The sequence below is a fragment of the Rousettus aegyptiacus genome, unplaced genomic scaffold (genome assembly GCF_014176215.1).
Source record: "Rousettus aegyptiacus isolate mRouAeg1 unplaced genomic scaffold, mRouAeg1.p scaffold_m13_p_9, whole genome shotgun sequence".
Classification (NCBI taxonomy): Eukaryota; Metazoa; Chordata; class Mammalia; order Chiroptera; family Pteropodidae; genus Rousettus; species Rousettus aegyptiacus.
In genome coordinates, this window is record NW_023416312.1 from 98,141,790 (window position 1) to 98,158,420 (window position 16,631).

Genomic DNA, 16,631 nt, shown 5'->3' on the forward strand with positions numbered 1-16,631 from the left:
TTGATGTAATAACAATTTGTTGACTTATTTTTGCATGAAAAATTCGTATTAAGACGAAGGTATCTACTTTGGAAGGACCAGATGATCTGACTTAGGAATACAGAAGCATCTGGCAGGTTCTAAGACAAGGGCTGATGTTGTAGGCTTTCACATTTTTCATTAGGGTCAACACCCTCCTCTCAGATCCCCATGTATTCGGTGATGATACAATTACCATTGTTCCAGGGAACCTTTTGATTTTTCGACTAAGATCTGTGTTGTTTAGCTTAAACGGCTAAGACATGGTGCCAATTAGATTAAGGTCATGGATATGGTGCCTTTGTGAATTAGGTAGCCATACGCCATGAGAAACTATTCCATGTCCACAGACTTGCACACACGATCCTAGTCTTGCAAAAGAAACCATCCGAATTTCTGGATAAGAGCAAAAAGGATAGCTTACTTTTGGTGGTCTTCATATATGAAGTTTTGGTGCTCTGTATCAGTGCCAGAACTTTAACTGATATGTAGTAACTGATTGAATTAGCATGAAACAGTCTTACTGGATATTTTCCTTTTAGCACCTGAGGAGAAAGGGATTTCAAACTTGTTTTAAAAAAATAAAAGCCATGAATACATTCAAGAGATCCTTGAAAGATAAATTATATATATAAAATATATATTTTTGAATAATAAATTAACTCTGCTAATTTAGTTTCCCCTTATGTCTGATTCTACCAAAGATGTACTATCCCCTTGGTCATCTGTTTTATATCACTTAATGTTTGAAATGAATGTAGCTAAACTCTTGCCTAGACTGTTAGAAAAGAAAGACTAGACTGTAGAAATACCTCTACTGCTGACATTCATTGATCAAAACCATCCCAATGTTTTTTTTTTGTGATTAGAGGTTGGCAAACCTCAAATCCTATGCGGTGGTTAGTCTGTGGGAATTGTCACCCTCTGGTTGAAGTAGCTCAATTAATACCTTGATAGCCCCCCTGAGGGCCCTTCTGCTCTCCCGCTGTTAGCACCTTGCCTCGGGTAGGGAAAGCATTGTGGGCAAGCTCAGAGAAGTACTGGTAGTGCCGGGAGGTGACATGTGGTCCCACTAGTTCGCCACTGGACCTAGCATGCCTAGCACTGTAATGCAGAAACATTGCCAGTGCCTGCTTTCAACGTTTTCAGTGATTTTTTAATTGTAGTTATTCTTAGCCAAATAGTTTATATTAAATTAGTGCCATTTGTTGTGTATCTTGGTATATATTTCCATTATTTTAGGGTACTTTTTTTATCTTAATAGAAAAAGAAGTTATTTACATATGTCCTTTCAATGGCCCCATTAAGGGAAGAGTTTACATCACAAATTATCGTCTTTATTTAAGAAGTTTGGAAATGGTAAGTAGAATCTAAGACCATAAAGATGACCCTAACTGTTAAAGATAATGCTAAACTATTTCTCTTCTACCTTGCAAGGTTGACTGTGGATCAGATTAACATGGGGGATATATTTGCTTCTCAACTTTTAATTTTTGGCTTATGCAAAGCTTATTTAATACTAACACTGTACGCGTAGGAATAGTGAATCAAAAAAAAAACAAGACATTTCATCTCATAATAGTGGTGAAGGGTTGGTACTACCCATTTGTTAGTTTGGAGGAGTTGGTTAGGCGTAGGACAGTGACCCTTTAGCAGAAGGCCAGAGGGAAACCAGCGGTGGAGCTTAAACACGCTGCAGATGCCCTACATGCATTACATCAGAACGTCTGGGCCTGTGGTCCAGGCACAGCTGTAATGTTTAAAACATCGGCGAGAAGGATGCTGATCCCTTGTTCAGGCCCACCGCTCTAGAACTTTCCAAGTGTTTGATTATAAAGCACCAGGTTAGCAGTTTAGAACTCAGCTGACTGTGTGGTGTGGCTTAACGCCACTCTACTTTTTCATTCCACGGCCATGACTTTTTTACCACAACATTTCAAGGAATGTTCTAGTGGTGGGACAACGAGACGGTTAAGGTGCTCTAGGAGGCAAAGAAGAAGTGAATAGCCGCCGTGGCTGACACAGAAGGACCGATGGCAAATGGAGTGGGTCGCAGTTGCCCAGGCTGGCCTGAAGGGACAGCTCTATTTTGAGGGATAAATAGATCCGGGGTACATGGAAGAGAGCCCGACAGCAGCTCGTATGCAGGAGGCGTCGAGACTGTTGGGGGAATCTAGCTTTTGTTATATTGCTTTTACCTTGCAGTTTCTTCTGGACAGTTCTAATCTAGATTAGTTTCCATCTTTTGATTTTTTTTCATGTTCATTATTTTGTCCAAATTCTACAGAATGCTGCTTATTACTCCTATTACCTTAACTGTGGGACCCCACATCTGTCGTGTTCATAGACCCACAGGGTGCTGCGATTGGGTCTTTATTTATGTGAATCTGTTCAGGCTTCTAAGTAAGACTGGAGCTGAACAAATATTCTAGTTTTCCAAGCTGCAAAAGGAAAGTGTGGAAATAACAGAGCGGTGAGCTGGATGTCAATAATTGGCAATAATTCTAGAATCAGTCATTTAAACAGATGATTTTTAAGTACCCAGGAAAGCAAGAAACCATTGGGAGTGTTATTCGTGTTGTCTTCATGGAATCAAGGCACGTGACACACCCCGACAAAGAAACATGGGCTGCATGGTGGCGGTGCACTTAGGTGGAGTTACAGGCTGTGTATGACAGGCATGATGCCAGCCAGGAAGGATGGTCGCTCACGTCCTGCGTGCAGGCCCTTCGTCTCCATTGTTCCTACTGCACTGCAAATTAGCACCTAGAAGGTGTGCGTGTCCGATATGTGAAAAACACCAAAGTAGCCATTGTGCCAGATGGCAGAATCGGGGCTTGAAACGATCTCAGTAGGCTGGGATATTGGAGTGAAACTAATAATATGAAGTTTAGCGTAGATAACATTTACAAAAGAAAAACCATGTCGTATTAATAAAGGATGGAGGAGGTCTGTCTTCACAGGGGCCCAAGTGTATTTGATCTTGTAATTGGACATGACTGGGTGAAAAGTTAATAGACCTGTAGGCTGAGCTAGCAGACGTGTAATGACAGCCAGACACAATGAGACGGTAGTCCATCCAAAGTGTCGTGTTCAAATCCAAGTGCCACGTTTTAAGAGGAACATTGACAAACTAGGGAGAGTTCAGAGAAAGGGAGCCAGGCTAGCCAAGGGGCTGCAATATGAGCAATGATAGAAATAAATGTTCATCTTTCATCTGAAGAAAAGAAATCAAAGGGAGCCATGACAGCTATCCTGGAATATTTGAAGTGTCTTCTGTGGAGCAGGGACGATGCTCATTCTATATACCACCCCCCCAAGGGGAAAATTGGGACAGATGGAGAGATTTTATGCTAATATATGTGAGAGTCATCAAAAATTAGAATTAAAGCAAGTGTTACAGTGTCTTTCACCTCTGAGACTCTTGCCTTGTTGACCATACCTGTTGTCGAACATACCTGGTTCTTATGCTGTTAGTGGTGACGACCTGGGGAAATCGTTTAAAGTGTGGTGCTGTGACAAGATTGTGTATACTGTGTGATATCAACCACAGAACACAAACAGCTATCCATAGGAAAGAGGCCAGAAGGAAATACACCAGAAGTTTCAGTACTCAGGATATTCGGAGAGAGGCATTAGTCATGCTTCGTTTTCTCCCTCCCTCTTGGTGGGAGCATGTATTCCTTTTCTAATTGGGAGAGCACTTAGCAAGCTTTATTTTGTTTATACGTGGCACTCTGGAAGGTGGGGATTAAGACTGAGTGAGTGAACAGAATGCCCATTCGACACTGACTCCTAACTTGTTCTCCTTTCACTGAGTTTTACATAAACGTTTTACTTATTTGCCACAACTTTTAGTCCAAGTATCAAAGCAAGCAGCTAATGACAGAAAACATCACATAAAGAAAGCTATTGAAGTGGTTATGCAGGAACCTAAAAACATAGTCATCACGGTGTTTCTTACTTAAAGTCATAATAAGGACATTAATTGTGGATTCTACTGTGAAACATGAATTTTTTGTGTGTGTTTGACAAAGAACTGTCATCTCACTGGCATTTCGAAGTGGACACCTATTTATTTCAGGTATGTAAACACTACAGTGGAAATGTGGTCTGACTCAGTCAGCTGTCCAAGCACACTGGTCACTTCCTTAGATTGTCATGGTGGCCTTCTTCCGCCTGGCCCTCCTTCATGGTCTTCCCCTGCCACTGTGCCTTACACACTGCCTCCACGGTGATCTTTCCTAGAACGAGGCTAACCAGCTTACTTCTCAGTTCCAAAACTCTTGTTGACTCCCTATAGCCCATACAATGAAGTCCAGTCTCCATTACATGCCATCAGAGCCCTTCTGACATTTGTGGCCTTGACTTACCACGTCTCCTATACTCTTCTAGAACTACATAAAGCCCCTTTCCTTTCCCAGCATGTGAGATGCTCGCGTGCCTCTGTACCCTCGCATGTGCTGTTCTCACTGTACCTTGATGCCCTTTCAGAAGCCACCATTCATTCTCCAGATCCCACCTCAAAAACCGCGTCCCTCCTGAAGCCTTCTCCAGCTTCCCTTGAAGGAGTCACTCTGTCTTTATGTCCCCACAGCCCTTTTCCACACCTCTGTGTTGACAGTTGTTATGAAACCTTCCCTGGCCACCTATCTAAACTTTCAACACTTCCCAACAATTCTGCTCCGTCTTCATGTTTATTTGTTTCTCCCAAGCACTTGCCATTATTCCATATTTTATATATTTCACTGCTTCATCTTATTCCTTATCTGTCTGAGGACAGTGATGTTTGTTTGACCTTTCACTGACGTACCCTCAGCTCTTAGGACAGAGCCTGGCACAGGAAGGTACTCAGTCAGGCTGTGCCGGATGAAGGAATTCTGTCTTGCTTATGAGTGGCTTCGTCTGTGGTCATAACTAATGGTGAGTCCTTTTGGTCCTCTGTGCCTAGCTAGCACAGTGTCCAGGAGACAGTAGGTGCTCAGTAAAAGTACATTCAATGAGCGAACTCGAGGGAACAGGACTTGTCTCTCTGGTTTGACCACAGCATGGACTGTACTAAATTGTGGCATCTCGAAGACCCATAGCCACCTTTTGACCTTGAGAGTGCTCAGGAATTTGGCTTGGGGTTTATCTTGTGATTTTAGTAGACACTGGTTTAGTCATGTAACACTCCGTAACCTGATAGATTACCATGGGGTAGACCACGTCCAGATTCCCTTCCAGGAACAGTTCGGGTTCAGGCGCTATCTATAGAAGATGCGGAAGACAGATTAACCCTTTGTTCATTCATGAATTCATATCTTTATTCCAGATACATTTCAGCAAGCCCTGTGGTGGGTCTAACACCATGCTAGGTGAATGATGTGGAGATGAGTAATTGTGGCATAATATGGCAAAGTCGGCAGTGGTTGCATAATGCCACAAGGTTACAAGAGAGAGGGTGATTAACCATGTGATGAGTCATAGAATACTTTATAGAGGAGGTGATATTTAAACCGAGTCTTGAAGAATGGTAACGATTTCCTGGACAGGAGGGAGAGAGGGAGGAGCAATCAGGTAGAGAGTTTCCGTGTTGCATGTCTAACAATATGAAAAAACATGATATACTGTGGAAACGGCTGAGGGATCTGTTGGAGCGGGAATAGAGGGCAGAGGGAGGAGTGGGGACTGGAAGTGACGAGGCTGTATGCGTGTTACTCGGAGAATGGCCGATCAGATGTGTATTTCAGGAAGAGAAGTTGGGTTGCAGCATGTACGATGGATTAGGCAGGAAATTATTTCAGTCTTCTAGGTAAGCAATAAGGGCCTAATACAGTCATGGTTGTGATAGAAGGGAGGGGACAGCCGTGAGAGATTCAGGAGCGTTTGGGTAGCCGTTGCAGGTGGGAGTCGAAGGAAAGACTCCAGTCGAGAATGATTACTGTGATTTTTTTGGCTTGAATGGTTGGAGCTGTTCCCAGTTGTCGCAATAGACTTAATGGGAGAAAGAATGTGTTGGAGACAGGCCCCTGGGGAAATAAGTCTGGACTCACAGCTGTACAACCACGAGGCGGAAATGGCCCAGTAGCAGTCGGAAATATATCTCTGAAGCTTCCAGAAGTTATTAGCATATCAGTATTGGTAAAAAAAAATGGTGTACATCTACAAGATTACCCGCAGAGAATATGGGACAAAAAAGAGATGTGGGCTGAGGAGAGACCCCCTAGGGGACATGAACAATTTTCTGTGGTGGGGAGAAGTGGCAGTAGAACCTCGTCTGAGGCAAGGCTTTGGTGGAAGTCGGTAGAAGAGAAAATCTCAGGAAGGGAGCGGAGCGTGGTGCGACGTGTTGCAAGGTTCAGTAAGATAAAGAATGTGCACGGGTCGTGCACAGTGGCCATTAGGAGGCACTGGGAAGCTGGGGGAGAACAGGCGCTGTGGTGACGTGACGTGAGTCTCTCGTACTCCTCCTTCAACCTACTGGTGGAAGATGGGCCAGCTCCCCGGCCTCAGCCCACTTCTCTTCTGCATTCTCTTGGCCCCATGGCTTTGTGTACTTCCTGGCTCCAGTCCTTTCTCTACAGATAACCCCATGACAAAGCTCCTTGAGCTTCCTGAGTCCTTTCCACACATTTGCATTCCATCTGACCACGACTGACAGGCAAAGCAGATGCGACCCGGTCCATTCCCTAGTCCTCTCATGCCTTTGTTTTCCAGTGCTGACCTTTCTTCTGGCCTCAGTTTCTCATTTCTTCCTGCCTCCTGGACATCCCTTCTCCACCTGGCATCCCGGAGGCCAAGCTGAAATTCCACAGTTCTCTCACCCTTCCTAGTCAGTTCTTCCTTTTGATGTTCTCGTTCCTCTTAGTTGTGCTACTTTTCTTCCCTGGGGTCACCTCTCTCTCCCCATCCTCCCTTCCTTCCCCTGTTCAGTCTTCTTCACATTCTCCCAGTTCTTTCTAGTCCTGTTACTGCATCTTAGTCCAGTGTCTTACCAGCATCACCCATCCCGCAGGCCATGACAATAGCCTCTCCCACTCCATTCTTGCTGGCTCCCTAAGGCATTTTTCCATTCTTCTCATTCCTCTGCTCAGAAATTCTCAGTGGCTCCTTTCCCCTCATTTCAGATTCCTTCGCCAGGTATTTACAGTCCTCTACAACCTGCCTCTAGCTCATCATCTCTGATCCATCATACATGTTGCAACCCGACTTCTTTCCTGAAATACACATCCGATAGGTCGTTCTCCACGTAACGTGCATCATACAGCCTCATCGCCCCCCGTTCCCCTCTCCTCCCTCTCTCTCCTCTACATTCCTGCCCCAATAGATCCCTCAGCCCCATCCACGCTCTGCCTCAAGTGCGCTACTCACTGTTCCCTTAACACGGCCTATGCTTTCTCCCCTCCGGACTTTCCTTTAGACCATTTTCTCCACCTAGAACACGTTTAACTCCAGCCACTTTAACAAATGATTTTGAAATATTTAAGGTAAGAAAGTTTATAAAGGATAATGTAACCACCCGTGTGGATCCATCACGCAACTGGAGCAGTCTCATCTCTTCACTGTAGATGTAATCACCATCTGAAAGTTGGTGTATCTCACGACCTTTCCACACACCCCTTTTTTAAATAGAATGGAATATCAGAGATCTGTAGGAAATTAATAGAATGGAGGCTTTTTGAGCCTTCTGAAAAAGCAGGTGATGACCCTTGGCAGTATAACTTGGTTCTAGGAGTAGGACTACTGACGAGCTGAGAAACGTGTTGGGTATACACGTTTTCATTTTCCGATGATAAATCAGAAACAGTACACTCTTCCTAGATTAAATTCAAGGAGAAATTTGTTGTTAAGGTTTTTCTCTAAAAGGTAGGAACGTAGTGATTCAATTGTTCAGGCAGGATATCACCCATAGATTCTTGAATACCGTTCACGACCCTCTGTAAAGACAAAAGAGATGTGAATTTTTATTCAGTAAAGATATTTTTTGTGAGGGACCAGAAGAACGGGATCTGCTTACCTTGCTTTTTGATGGTTTACCAGTGCAGAGGCAGGACTTAGAGAATTGAGATGGCCGGATGGCCTGCATATCCATTGGACTCAAATATCCGGTTCTGAAATGGCCTTTGGACAGGTGTAGGTATTATACCACCCAAGAGCTGGGCATCTAACGTGTGTGGCAGCTACAACTTAGGTTCCATAATCTCTCTAATTGGCCGCAATTGCAGCTGTAAACCTTGGACACCACCCAGAAGGGTGGCAAAGTTAACCTCCCATTGTGGACATTTCAAAGGCAGACCTGTATCCTTTCCCAGAGGGAGGGCCCGCCCATTTCATTGCAAGCACAAACAAAGGGGATTCCTGGAGTATTTTTCTTTTCAGGATGATACATTGGAAACTTTTCAAGATTTTTTTTAAGTCCTTCTGTTTAGTGGATTTGGTGTCTCTTTTCATTTAAAAGGAGGTGAAATGATGTTCAAAAAACTACAAAAATAAAACATCCTAGTGTGTCTGTAGGTAAGAACAGTAGTGGGAATGTAGGAGCCACACTATAGGTATTTTTTTAAACTTCAATCTCAAACCATTTCCTTATATTGCTGCTGCAAAATGAATGCTGCTTTCAGGTTAAAACAATCCCGGCTAAAACCCTAGGTCCCCTTGACCCTTGTTGCCAATTTGCCGGTTCTCGAACTTTAGCCTCTGGGGGCTACTGAGCCCTGTTGTTGAAAGTCACATAGTGGATTTAATTAATTATTTCATACACTACAAGTTCAGGTTTTCAGACCTCAAAAAGGGTCTCATCACTGCTTTGGCAATTCTTTTAATCTCGAATTCACTTCTTGTTACATCCCCCATCACATCAGTGGCAAACCCTCCATGTCCCTTAGCTGACCTCATCTCTTGCTGTGTTGAAAAGTTAAGTCATCCTCAAGGAGCTCCCGTAAATTCCCCTCTTATCACCCGATGATGTCTGTTTTCACTCTTCCTCTGTTCCACTCCCCTCCGAGAGGAAGGAAGTAGAGAGGAAGGAAGTAGACGTCTTCTTGTCCAAAGCGAAGCCCTCTATTTGAGCCTTTCTCCTTTCTCCTTTTACTTCCTCTGGAGCCTTAATACCCCATCATTCTTCTATATTTTACGGTCATTGTTTTCATTGGCTCCTCCCTGCCCCCAGCCTCCTGCCCCCACAGACCTGCCCCCGTCTCCTTTTTCTAAAACACCTTCTTGCATCCTTGCTACTGCCCCATGCTGTTATCCTCTTTCTTTCCCTTCTTTGCCAGTTTTCTTTAAAAGAAAAAAATTAGTCCAAACATGTTGCTTCCACTTCCAGACTGTTAACTCTTTCACTTCTTGTGGTCTGGCTTCTGTTTCATATTGAAACTAACTACTCCTTCCTTGCTTAATTCCAGTGGCTTTGGGTGAGTCCTCAACTTCTCTGCAGTTATAGATATTGTTGATGACTACTTCCTTCTTTTGTATTTTTCTCCAAGCATTCTTGGCTCTTCACTTCTTCCTGCCTCTTGCCTGTATTGCAGTTCATTTTTTTCCTTCCTACATCCTTACTGTATGTTTCCCTGGAGTTCTGCCCTCACCCTCTTCTTTCTCAATTGTCAGTTGCTTTCCAATTTCATAGCTCTAGTCCCAGTCTTTCATTTTTTTATTCATTGACTATTTGAGAGCCTGCTGTATGTCAAGCACTGTGCCAGGTGCTAGGATAAAGTATACACAGCAGACACAGTCTCTCCCTCATGAAGCTTTAGTTCCGATGGGACCGACAGTCATTAATCAGATAACCACACCAATATAAGACAACAAGCCGTAGTAAGTGTTGGGTGAGAGCAGTACAGGGGCACAGCAGTTTGGAGATCCTAAAAAATTGTCCTGTGAAAATGATGCTCGACCCAGGGTCTGAAGAACGAATAGGAGTTACCTAGATGCTGGCCAGGGGCTGGGTTGGAGAGAATAAGCTGAGAGAACAGCATATGTGAGGCCCTGAGACCAAAGGAATCATGAAAAGATGATGGTGTGGCTGGGATATGGGCAGAGAGAATGGCGAGAGATGAGCAGGAGACATGAGTGGTACCTAGATGATTTAGGCCTTGTGGACTTTGCTAAGGATTTAGGTGTTTAGAGGTAAGCAGTGAGAATGTTCAGAAATGGTTCAAGCAGAGGAATGATAGCATCAGATTTCCTTTCATAAAAGGTCACCCAGGCTCTGTGCGGATGGCGGGTTGCAAGAGGAGCAATAGTAGCTGTGAAGAAACCTCTGCATCTATTCCAGTGGTCCAGAGAAGTTCCTTGTAGAATCGGGGGGATTGATAGATTTGAGATTGATTTAAGAGGTAAACATGGGGTATTAAGGATTAAGGATTAAGGATAATGGAGAAGGAGGTGTCAAGGAAGACTCCTAGGTTTCCAACTTTGGTGACTGGATAGATGGAGTGCCAGCCACTGAGATGGGAAGATGTGGTTTGCAGACAAACAGCATACATTTAGTTCCGGACATTTTGAGTTTGAGGGGCTTTTGGGATCTCTTCCAGTTCTATTTCCAGTTGCCTCCTAGATATCTGTACTTAAGTAATTTATTATAACCCCAAACCCAGTGTGTCTAAAATCGACAATGTTAATCTTTCTTTAAACCCTCTCCCCCTATGTTTTTCACATGTCTTGGTGGGACCACTATTGTCCCAGACACTTGATGGGACACCTTTGATGTTTCTCCAGTGGCTCATCTTCTTTTGCTTTCCACCTCTGTCACTCTCCCCTTTCAGATCCTCATAGCCTCTCCCTTGCACTAAAACTCTGGCTCGCAGGATTCCGAGGAGTGGGTGTCATCCTCTACACCCATTCGTGGAGAGCGCTCAGTGCTGCTAGATGAATGCTCACAAAGCATCATTCTGTCATTGAATTCCTCTTTTCAGAACACATTCCTTGGAACCCAGTCACCCTGATCTAAGCCCTGGGGTGCTCCCCAGGGAATTCTCCTGCCACCCTATCTTAAACCTAGCCCACTTTTTTTTAATATAAAATTCCCATGCTTTTCCAGATGTGTAGCTGATATCACTGTTACCTGTTTATGGAAGGCTAATCTCCATCTGCTGTCATTCTGTTCTTTAAGGATCATCTTTAACGTTACCTTCACCACAGAACCTTCATGTGACCCAATTGATAGGAAATTGTTTTGCCCTCATGACCTCTTGTTCCACTTTGTCTGGACCTTTCTTTTTATGGCTCTTGGCACTTGTACCCTAGCATCGTGGCTGCTTGGATACATGTGTCTTATCTCCCAGACTGGGCCTTGAGCTCAATGAGGGCGAGGTCCTCGTCTTATTTGATCTCCATGGTCCCTAGTGTCCAGCACAATTTCTGTTACTTGGTATACACTCAAAAGGGAGATAATGAATGAGATAGTGAGTGAACGAGTAGATCGTTATATTTACTGCTCAGCTATTTTACATACTTAGAGGTACGGAGGCACAGAATTTTGAGAAGCCTTAAATATTTAATGATATTTAGATAGTGACGACTCAGGTTTCTAGAGAGTTAAGCTAATTTTCCTATTCCAGTATCTTCCAGTTTGGCCTGCTGGGTTATCTGATCTTGAACCTGTCAGGGAGAATGTGGCAAGTAGCCTCATTATACTGTGGGTCCCTTTGGTCAGGAGCCGGCTGGTTCTCTTCAGTGTCCCATTTTCTGTTTTTGTTGGGTCAGGGCAATCAGAGCTACCATATCCCTTCCTTACAGGGACAAAGAACAGCAAGGTCTCATCTCACTTTTAATTCTTCTGCTGTACTTCTGCATTCTTTCTTCCATGTTTATAGTAGAGTATCAGACTTCTATTTACTATTTATTCTATGTATTTTTAGGTATAAGTTCGAGATTTAGAGGTATAGTTGAACAGATACTCATAAATCTCAATATAATCTAAGTATAATAACAGACTGCCTGATAGTATGCTTTTTAATAACTAGATTGCATTGAGAAGTAAATACGTGATAATATGCAGCTATATGTGCACAAAGTTACTAAATAGTATCTTTTTTCTCTAGGGATTTGGATTTCAGCCAAGTAGTGAGATGTCAGTGGCTAAAACAAAGCCTCCTTATAGGTATAAACAGAAAGACCTGTAGCTGCTTGCCAGAGCATACTGATCCACTATAGTTACAGAGCACAGTTATGTCTCCTAAGTACTAAGAAATTCTTTGCTATAATAACAACTTCCATTGTTTTCTAGCTACCATGTGACAGGCACCATGCCAGGTACTTTAAATTCATTATCTCTGATCATCCCTACTTTACAGGTAAATGTAACTTGCTGAAGTCAGACGGCTAATAAATATCAAAACTCAGATTTGAGCCATTTTTTATGCATTCATTTTTTGTTTATTTTCGTACACGATTCTATGAAATTTAATCCTATGTATAAATTTATGTAACTACCACCAACAGTCAAAATATGCAACTGGTCTGTCGCCAAAAAACAACTCCCTTATTCTGTCCCTTTACAGCCACACCCTTTCCTTCCCCTCAACCCTTGGCAACCACGTCTCTGTTCTCCATTTCTACAGTTTTCTCATTTCAAGAACATTAGGAATGGAATCATACAGCACACAATCTTTTGAAACTGGCTTTATCCACTCAGCATGATGCCCTTAAGATTCTTCCAGGTCGTTATATGTATCCATAGTTCATTCATCTTTGCAGTTGCGTAGTATTCCTTGGTACGGATGCACCACATTCTTATACATTTTGAATTTCTAAAGTATCCATGAAGTATACTTATGTTTTATGGAGAAATGCTTAATTTTTTTTGTATTGTGTTTTAAGGAGAAGGATTTCAAATATAAGAAAAAACTTTATTTCTATCCCCCCAATGGACATCTTTTTTAAAAATTAATTTAATAAGCACCTTTAAAGTTTTTTATCATCAGTTATCAACACAGCATTAAAGAAAATATTAGATTAAAAAAATTGTGTAGCTCTTCTTACATCTGTGCAGGTGAATATATATTTTACACTCTTGTAGTCAGTGTATTTTGTATGCCTTTTTTCCATTTAAACTTCTTTTTCCATGCACCATAATTATTTTAGTAGCTATATAATAATTCCACTGCATCGACTAACTAAATTTCTACATCCTGACATCCACCTCTGGCTCCACTGAGCATCTTCACGCATACAGCTTTTGCTCCTGTTGCACACTACCTGTAATCCAGGTTCTTAGGGGCGTAGTTATGGCGTCAAAGGGTCATATTATCTTTATGGCTGTTTTGATGCGTGTTCCCAGACCTCAACTTGAACCTCAGAAACTTCCCCATGTTTACTAAGCAAGTTACTGAAGCTTTTTAAAGCCTTGGTTGCCACGTTCAGAAATGGGAGTACTTCACCTGTGTCCAGAACAGGTGCAAGGATAAAATGAGATGATGCACGCCAAGCCTGTGTTGCAGTACCTGGCTCAGACGAGACATTTCCTATGTGGCAGCTGCTGTTATCTTGTCGCGAGGATTGTGGTGTGACTTCGCCAATGTGATTCTGTCATGCCGGCAGTCTTATGGACCCCTTGCAGCCAGCATTGGATAAGAAACGATGGAGAAGTGTTGCTGTGCATTCAGGCCCTTCCACTTTGGGAAGTGCATTCATGCCTAAGAGAGGCACGACTTCCAGATGTTTGGCTTCCGGTGGGGAAACACAGACATGGAAATTCATGGTAACAAGATAGAGTGAAGTGAGTGGTCTAACAGCAGCCTGAGTCAAGTGTTGCTGAACTTCGGAAGAGGGAGTCGTCAATTCCGTCTGATCTGATTGGAAGGCAGGGCTTCATCAGAGGTGATGCTTTGTCGAGGCAAGGTTTAAGCCACGGGAAGAATTTTGGTAGTTTAGAAAAATAGATCATCCTAGGCAAAGGGGATGCTGCACAAAACACATAAGTCTGACTGTAGATGACATATTTGAAGAACGGTGATGTCATGGGAGCAAAGCCTGCAGACACCATGGGGCCCTTGAATTGTGTGCCAAGAAGTTTAGTCTTCATCTTGTGAACAATGTAGAACGGCACATTTTTAGGGGATGCATTTTGGTCGCATAACTGATTATTTTAATGCTTGCTCTTTCCTGTGTGATCTAGATCATATTTTTGTTCATAAAAATTGGTAAAAGGGCCAACGTAAAAACACCCTGAACGCATATAGTTGCTTTTAGTTTATTTTTGCTGTTTTAATTATACTGACAGAAATGCTGACTTTTGTATTTTTGTCCATTACAGGATTCTGCCCTAATACTTGATGTTCCTCTCGGTGTGATCTCAAGAATTGAAAAAATGGGAGGCGCGACAAGTAGAGGAGAAAATTCCTATGGTCTAGATATTACTTGTAAAGTAAGAGATTCAGTCCTTTCTTACGCAAAAAATAGCACATTAGAGTTTAAATTAGAAGTAAAAGTTAATGTGGGTTAACAAAAACAAAGACCCATGTCCTTCTCTCACAATCAAGCTTTCCAAAACCTCCTGGGGAAATAGTCCTTGTAAAAGGACCTGCTGTTGTCACCGACTGTGAGGACTCAAACTGGTCATTTACTCAGCTTGACCGAGTAGGAAGAAAACTTTCTAAGTAAAATTCTATACTTTTTAGTTCGTGCCCAGTTCCGCTCCTGCTGTTCTTTCATGAGCCGTGTTACCAGCTAGATACCTTCACACTGTGAAAAGGAGAAATACAAGAGAATTTGTCCTCTGTAAACAGGACATGTGCTTCTTACAGCCTTTCTAACTTTGGTCAGGTAGTTTTCAGAGGTAGTGGCCTAACATAACATTTTGTTTTGGCATGGTATGTGGCTGAGATTTAAGGATAAAGCCTAATTAGTTATAACAACAACCATATATTGGTCCAAACACAGCCTAGGTAGTTTGCATGCTATCCTCAGGACATCCCTCTGAGATGGACAGTGACGTCTGTCCCCATTTGATAGATGAGGAGCCCTAGGATAAGAAGAGTTAGGTAACTTAGGTTAGATTGCCCAACCAAAGTTGGGATCTAAATACAGTGAGGTAATCATTTTGCCAACAACAGGGAAAACTTGTTTTTCAGGTGTTGAGTGTCAGAAGACTACAATCTGTAGAAGAATGCCCAATCCTAGAAAGAGCTAGAGGAGCTTAGAGGTCACCTGTCACATCGTCACATCGGATCTCATGCCTAGATATGCATGAGGGTAACCGGAAATACCTTTTTAAAAATGTAGATCTTTGGGTTCTACCCCAAATCCTACTGTAAAATCATTTCTGTTGGATCACAGAAGGCTGAGACTCTCAGATGTCTCCAGTGACTCCGAACTATCGGTCTAGTGCAGGGGTTGGCACACTTTTTCTGTAAAGGACCCGAAAACAAATATTTTAGGTTTTGGAGACCCATAGCATCTCTGTCATACATGCTGCTTTGTTTGTTTGTTTGTTTGTTTGTGGTTTTAATCCTTTTAAAATGTAAAAAAAAATCTTAGATCGAAGACCACACAAAGACTGACCAGGGCTGAAGTCTGGTGACTCCTGGTCAGTCTAAGTGCTTCAGGCTATGAATGAGGAAGTGAGGCCTTTGCTAAACGAGAGGACTTGCCCAGGGTTGCCCAAGCCGATGGGAGAGCCAGAAGGAAAACCCGAGTCTCTTCCTAGTCTCATGCACTGAGATATCTTAAAATCAATCTCCTATAGTTTTGTTTGTATTATAAATACAATACAGTTTTTTTGATGTTTGGTTTATAAAAGATCAAGACTAGTACACTTTATCAGAAACCAAAGAATTATGTCATTATTAGACTTGCATTGAAATTCTCCATTACTGCCCACCTTGCCTTTTTTTTTCATTTTAATCCAAGCTCCCTTAATGCCTTAACCTAAGATCCCAGCTACTTTCTTCCCTTTGGGTCCTAGAGATATGGGGATTTTACTTTTAAGGAAAGTTTTTGCATTTTGTGTGAAAGAGTCCATGGGAGTAGATTGTTATATTACAATACTCAATGGAAAATGTGAGGTTGCTACTTTGATGATTTTGAAGTGACTTTCATGCTGAGTTTTTAACGAGTTCTATCTCTTGCCTTATCAATAGGAAAAACTTGTATTTAAATATTAATCTTCCTCAAATTGATGAGAGAAAGCATACTCGTACCCTTCGACTGTTTATTCTGAGAACAAAGGGCTTAGGAACACCTCACCAGGCACAATTCTCAAACGTCACATATGTATTTCTTGGAATTAGCGCTGAGTTCAAAGACAACAGCTGAAAACAGTGTTGTAACACAACTTTTCAACTCATTTTCCTGGAAACACCAATTTCATGGGGGTCAAATTTCATTTTCTCAGTAACAGACCTGACGTTGATAAAAGGGGATCTGCTCCGGTGGGATGAAGCCTTGCTCTCCTGCCTCCGTAGGTCAGCTGTCATCTCCAGCCAGTAACCGTAATACAGCTGTGTTTCTCTGCTGAAGCAAGTACTTGTAACTCTTACACATTTGCTTCTACCATCTCTGAACATGAGGATTTCTGTTTGCCTATAGTGGCTTTCGCGTGGTGGATATACGACCCAGTAGGTGTTGGCCAGCAGCAGAAGTGAAGATAGCTCAAAACATGTGAATTCTGACCGCCCGGATCTCACAAT

The 16,631-nt window shown here is 42.5% G+C and overlaps 1 protein-coding gene across 6 annotated transcripts in view; it reads left to right on the forward strand.

Moving 5' to 3' along the window:
* The window catches only part of MTM1 (myotubularin 1), a 90,658-nt gene that overhangs the window by 24,737 nt on the left and 49,290 nt on the right, over nt 1–16,631 (forward strand). For 4 of the 6 annotated variants that reach the window (XM_016123687.2, XM_016123689.2, XM_016123688.2 and 1 more), the window contains 2 exons: nt 1,283–1,377; nt 14,258–14,368. In XM_016123687.2, the coding sequence (XP_015979173.1) occupies nt 1,283–1,377; nt 14,258–14,368 (206 nt within the window). The remainder of the gene's footprint in view (nt 1–1,282; nt 1,378–14,257; nt 14,369–16,631) is intronic. The other 2 variants (XM_016123690.2, XM_016123691.2) reach the window with 1 other exon arrangement.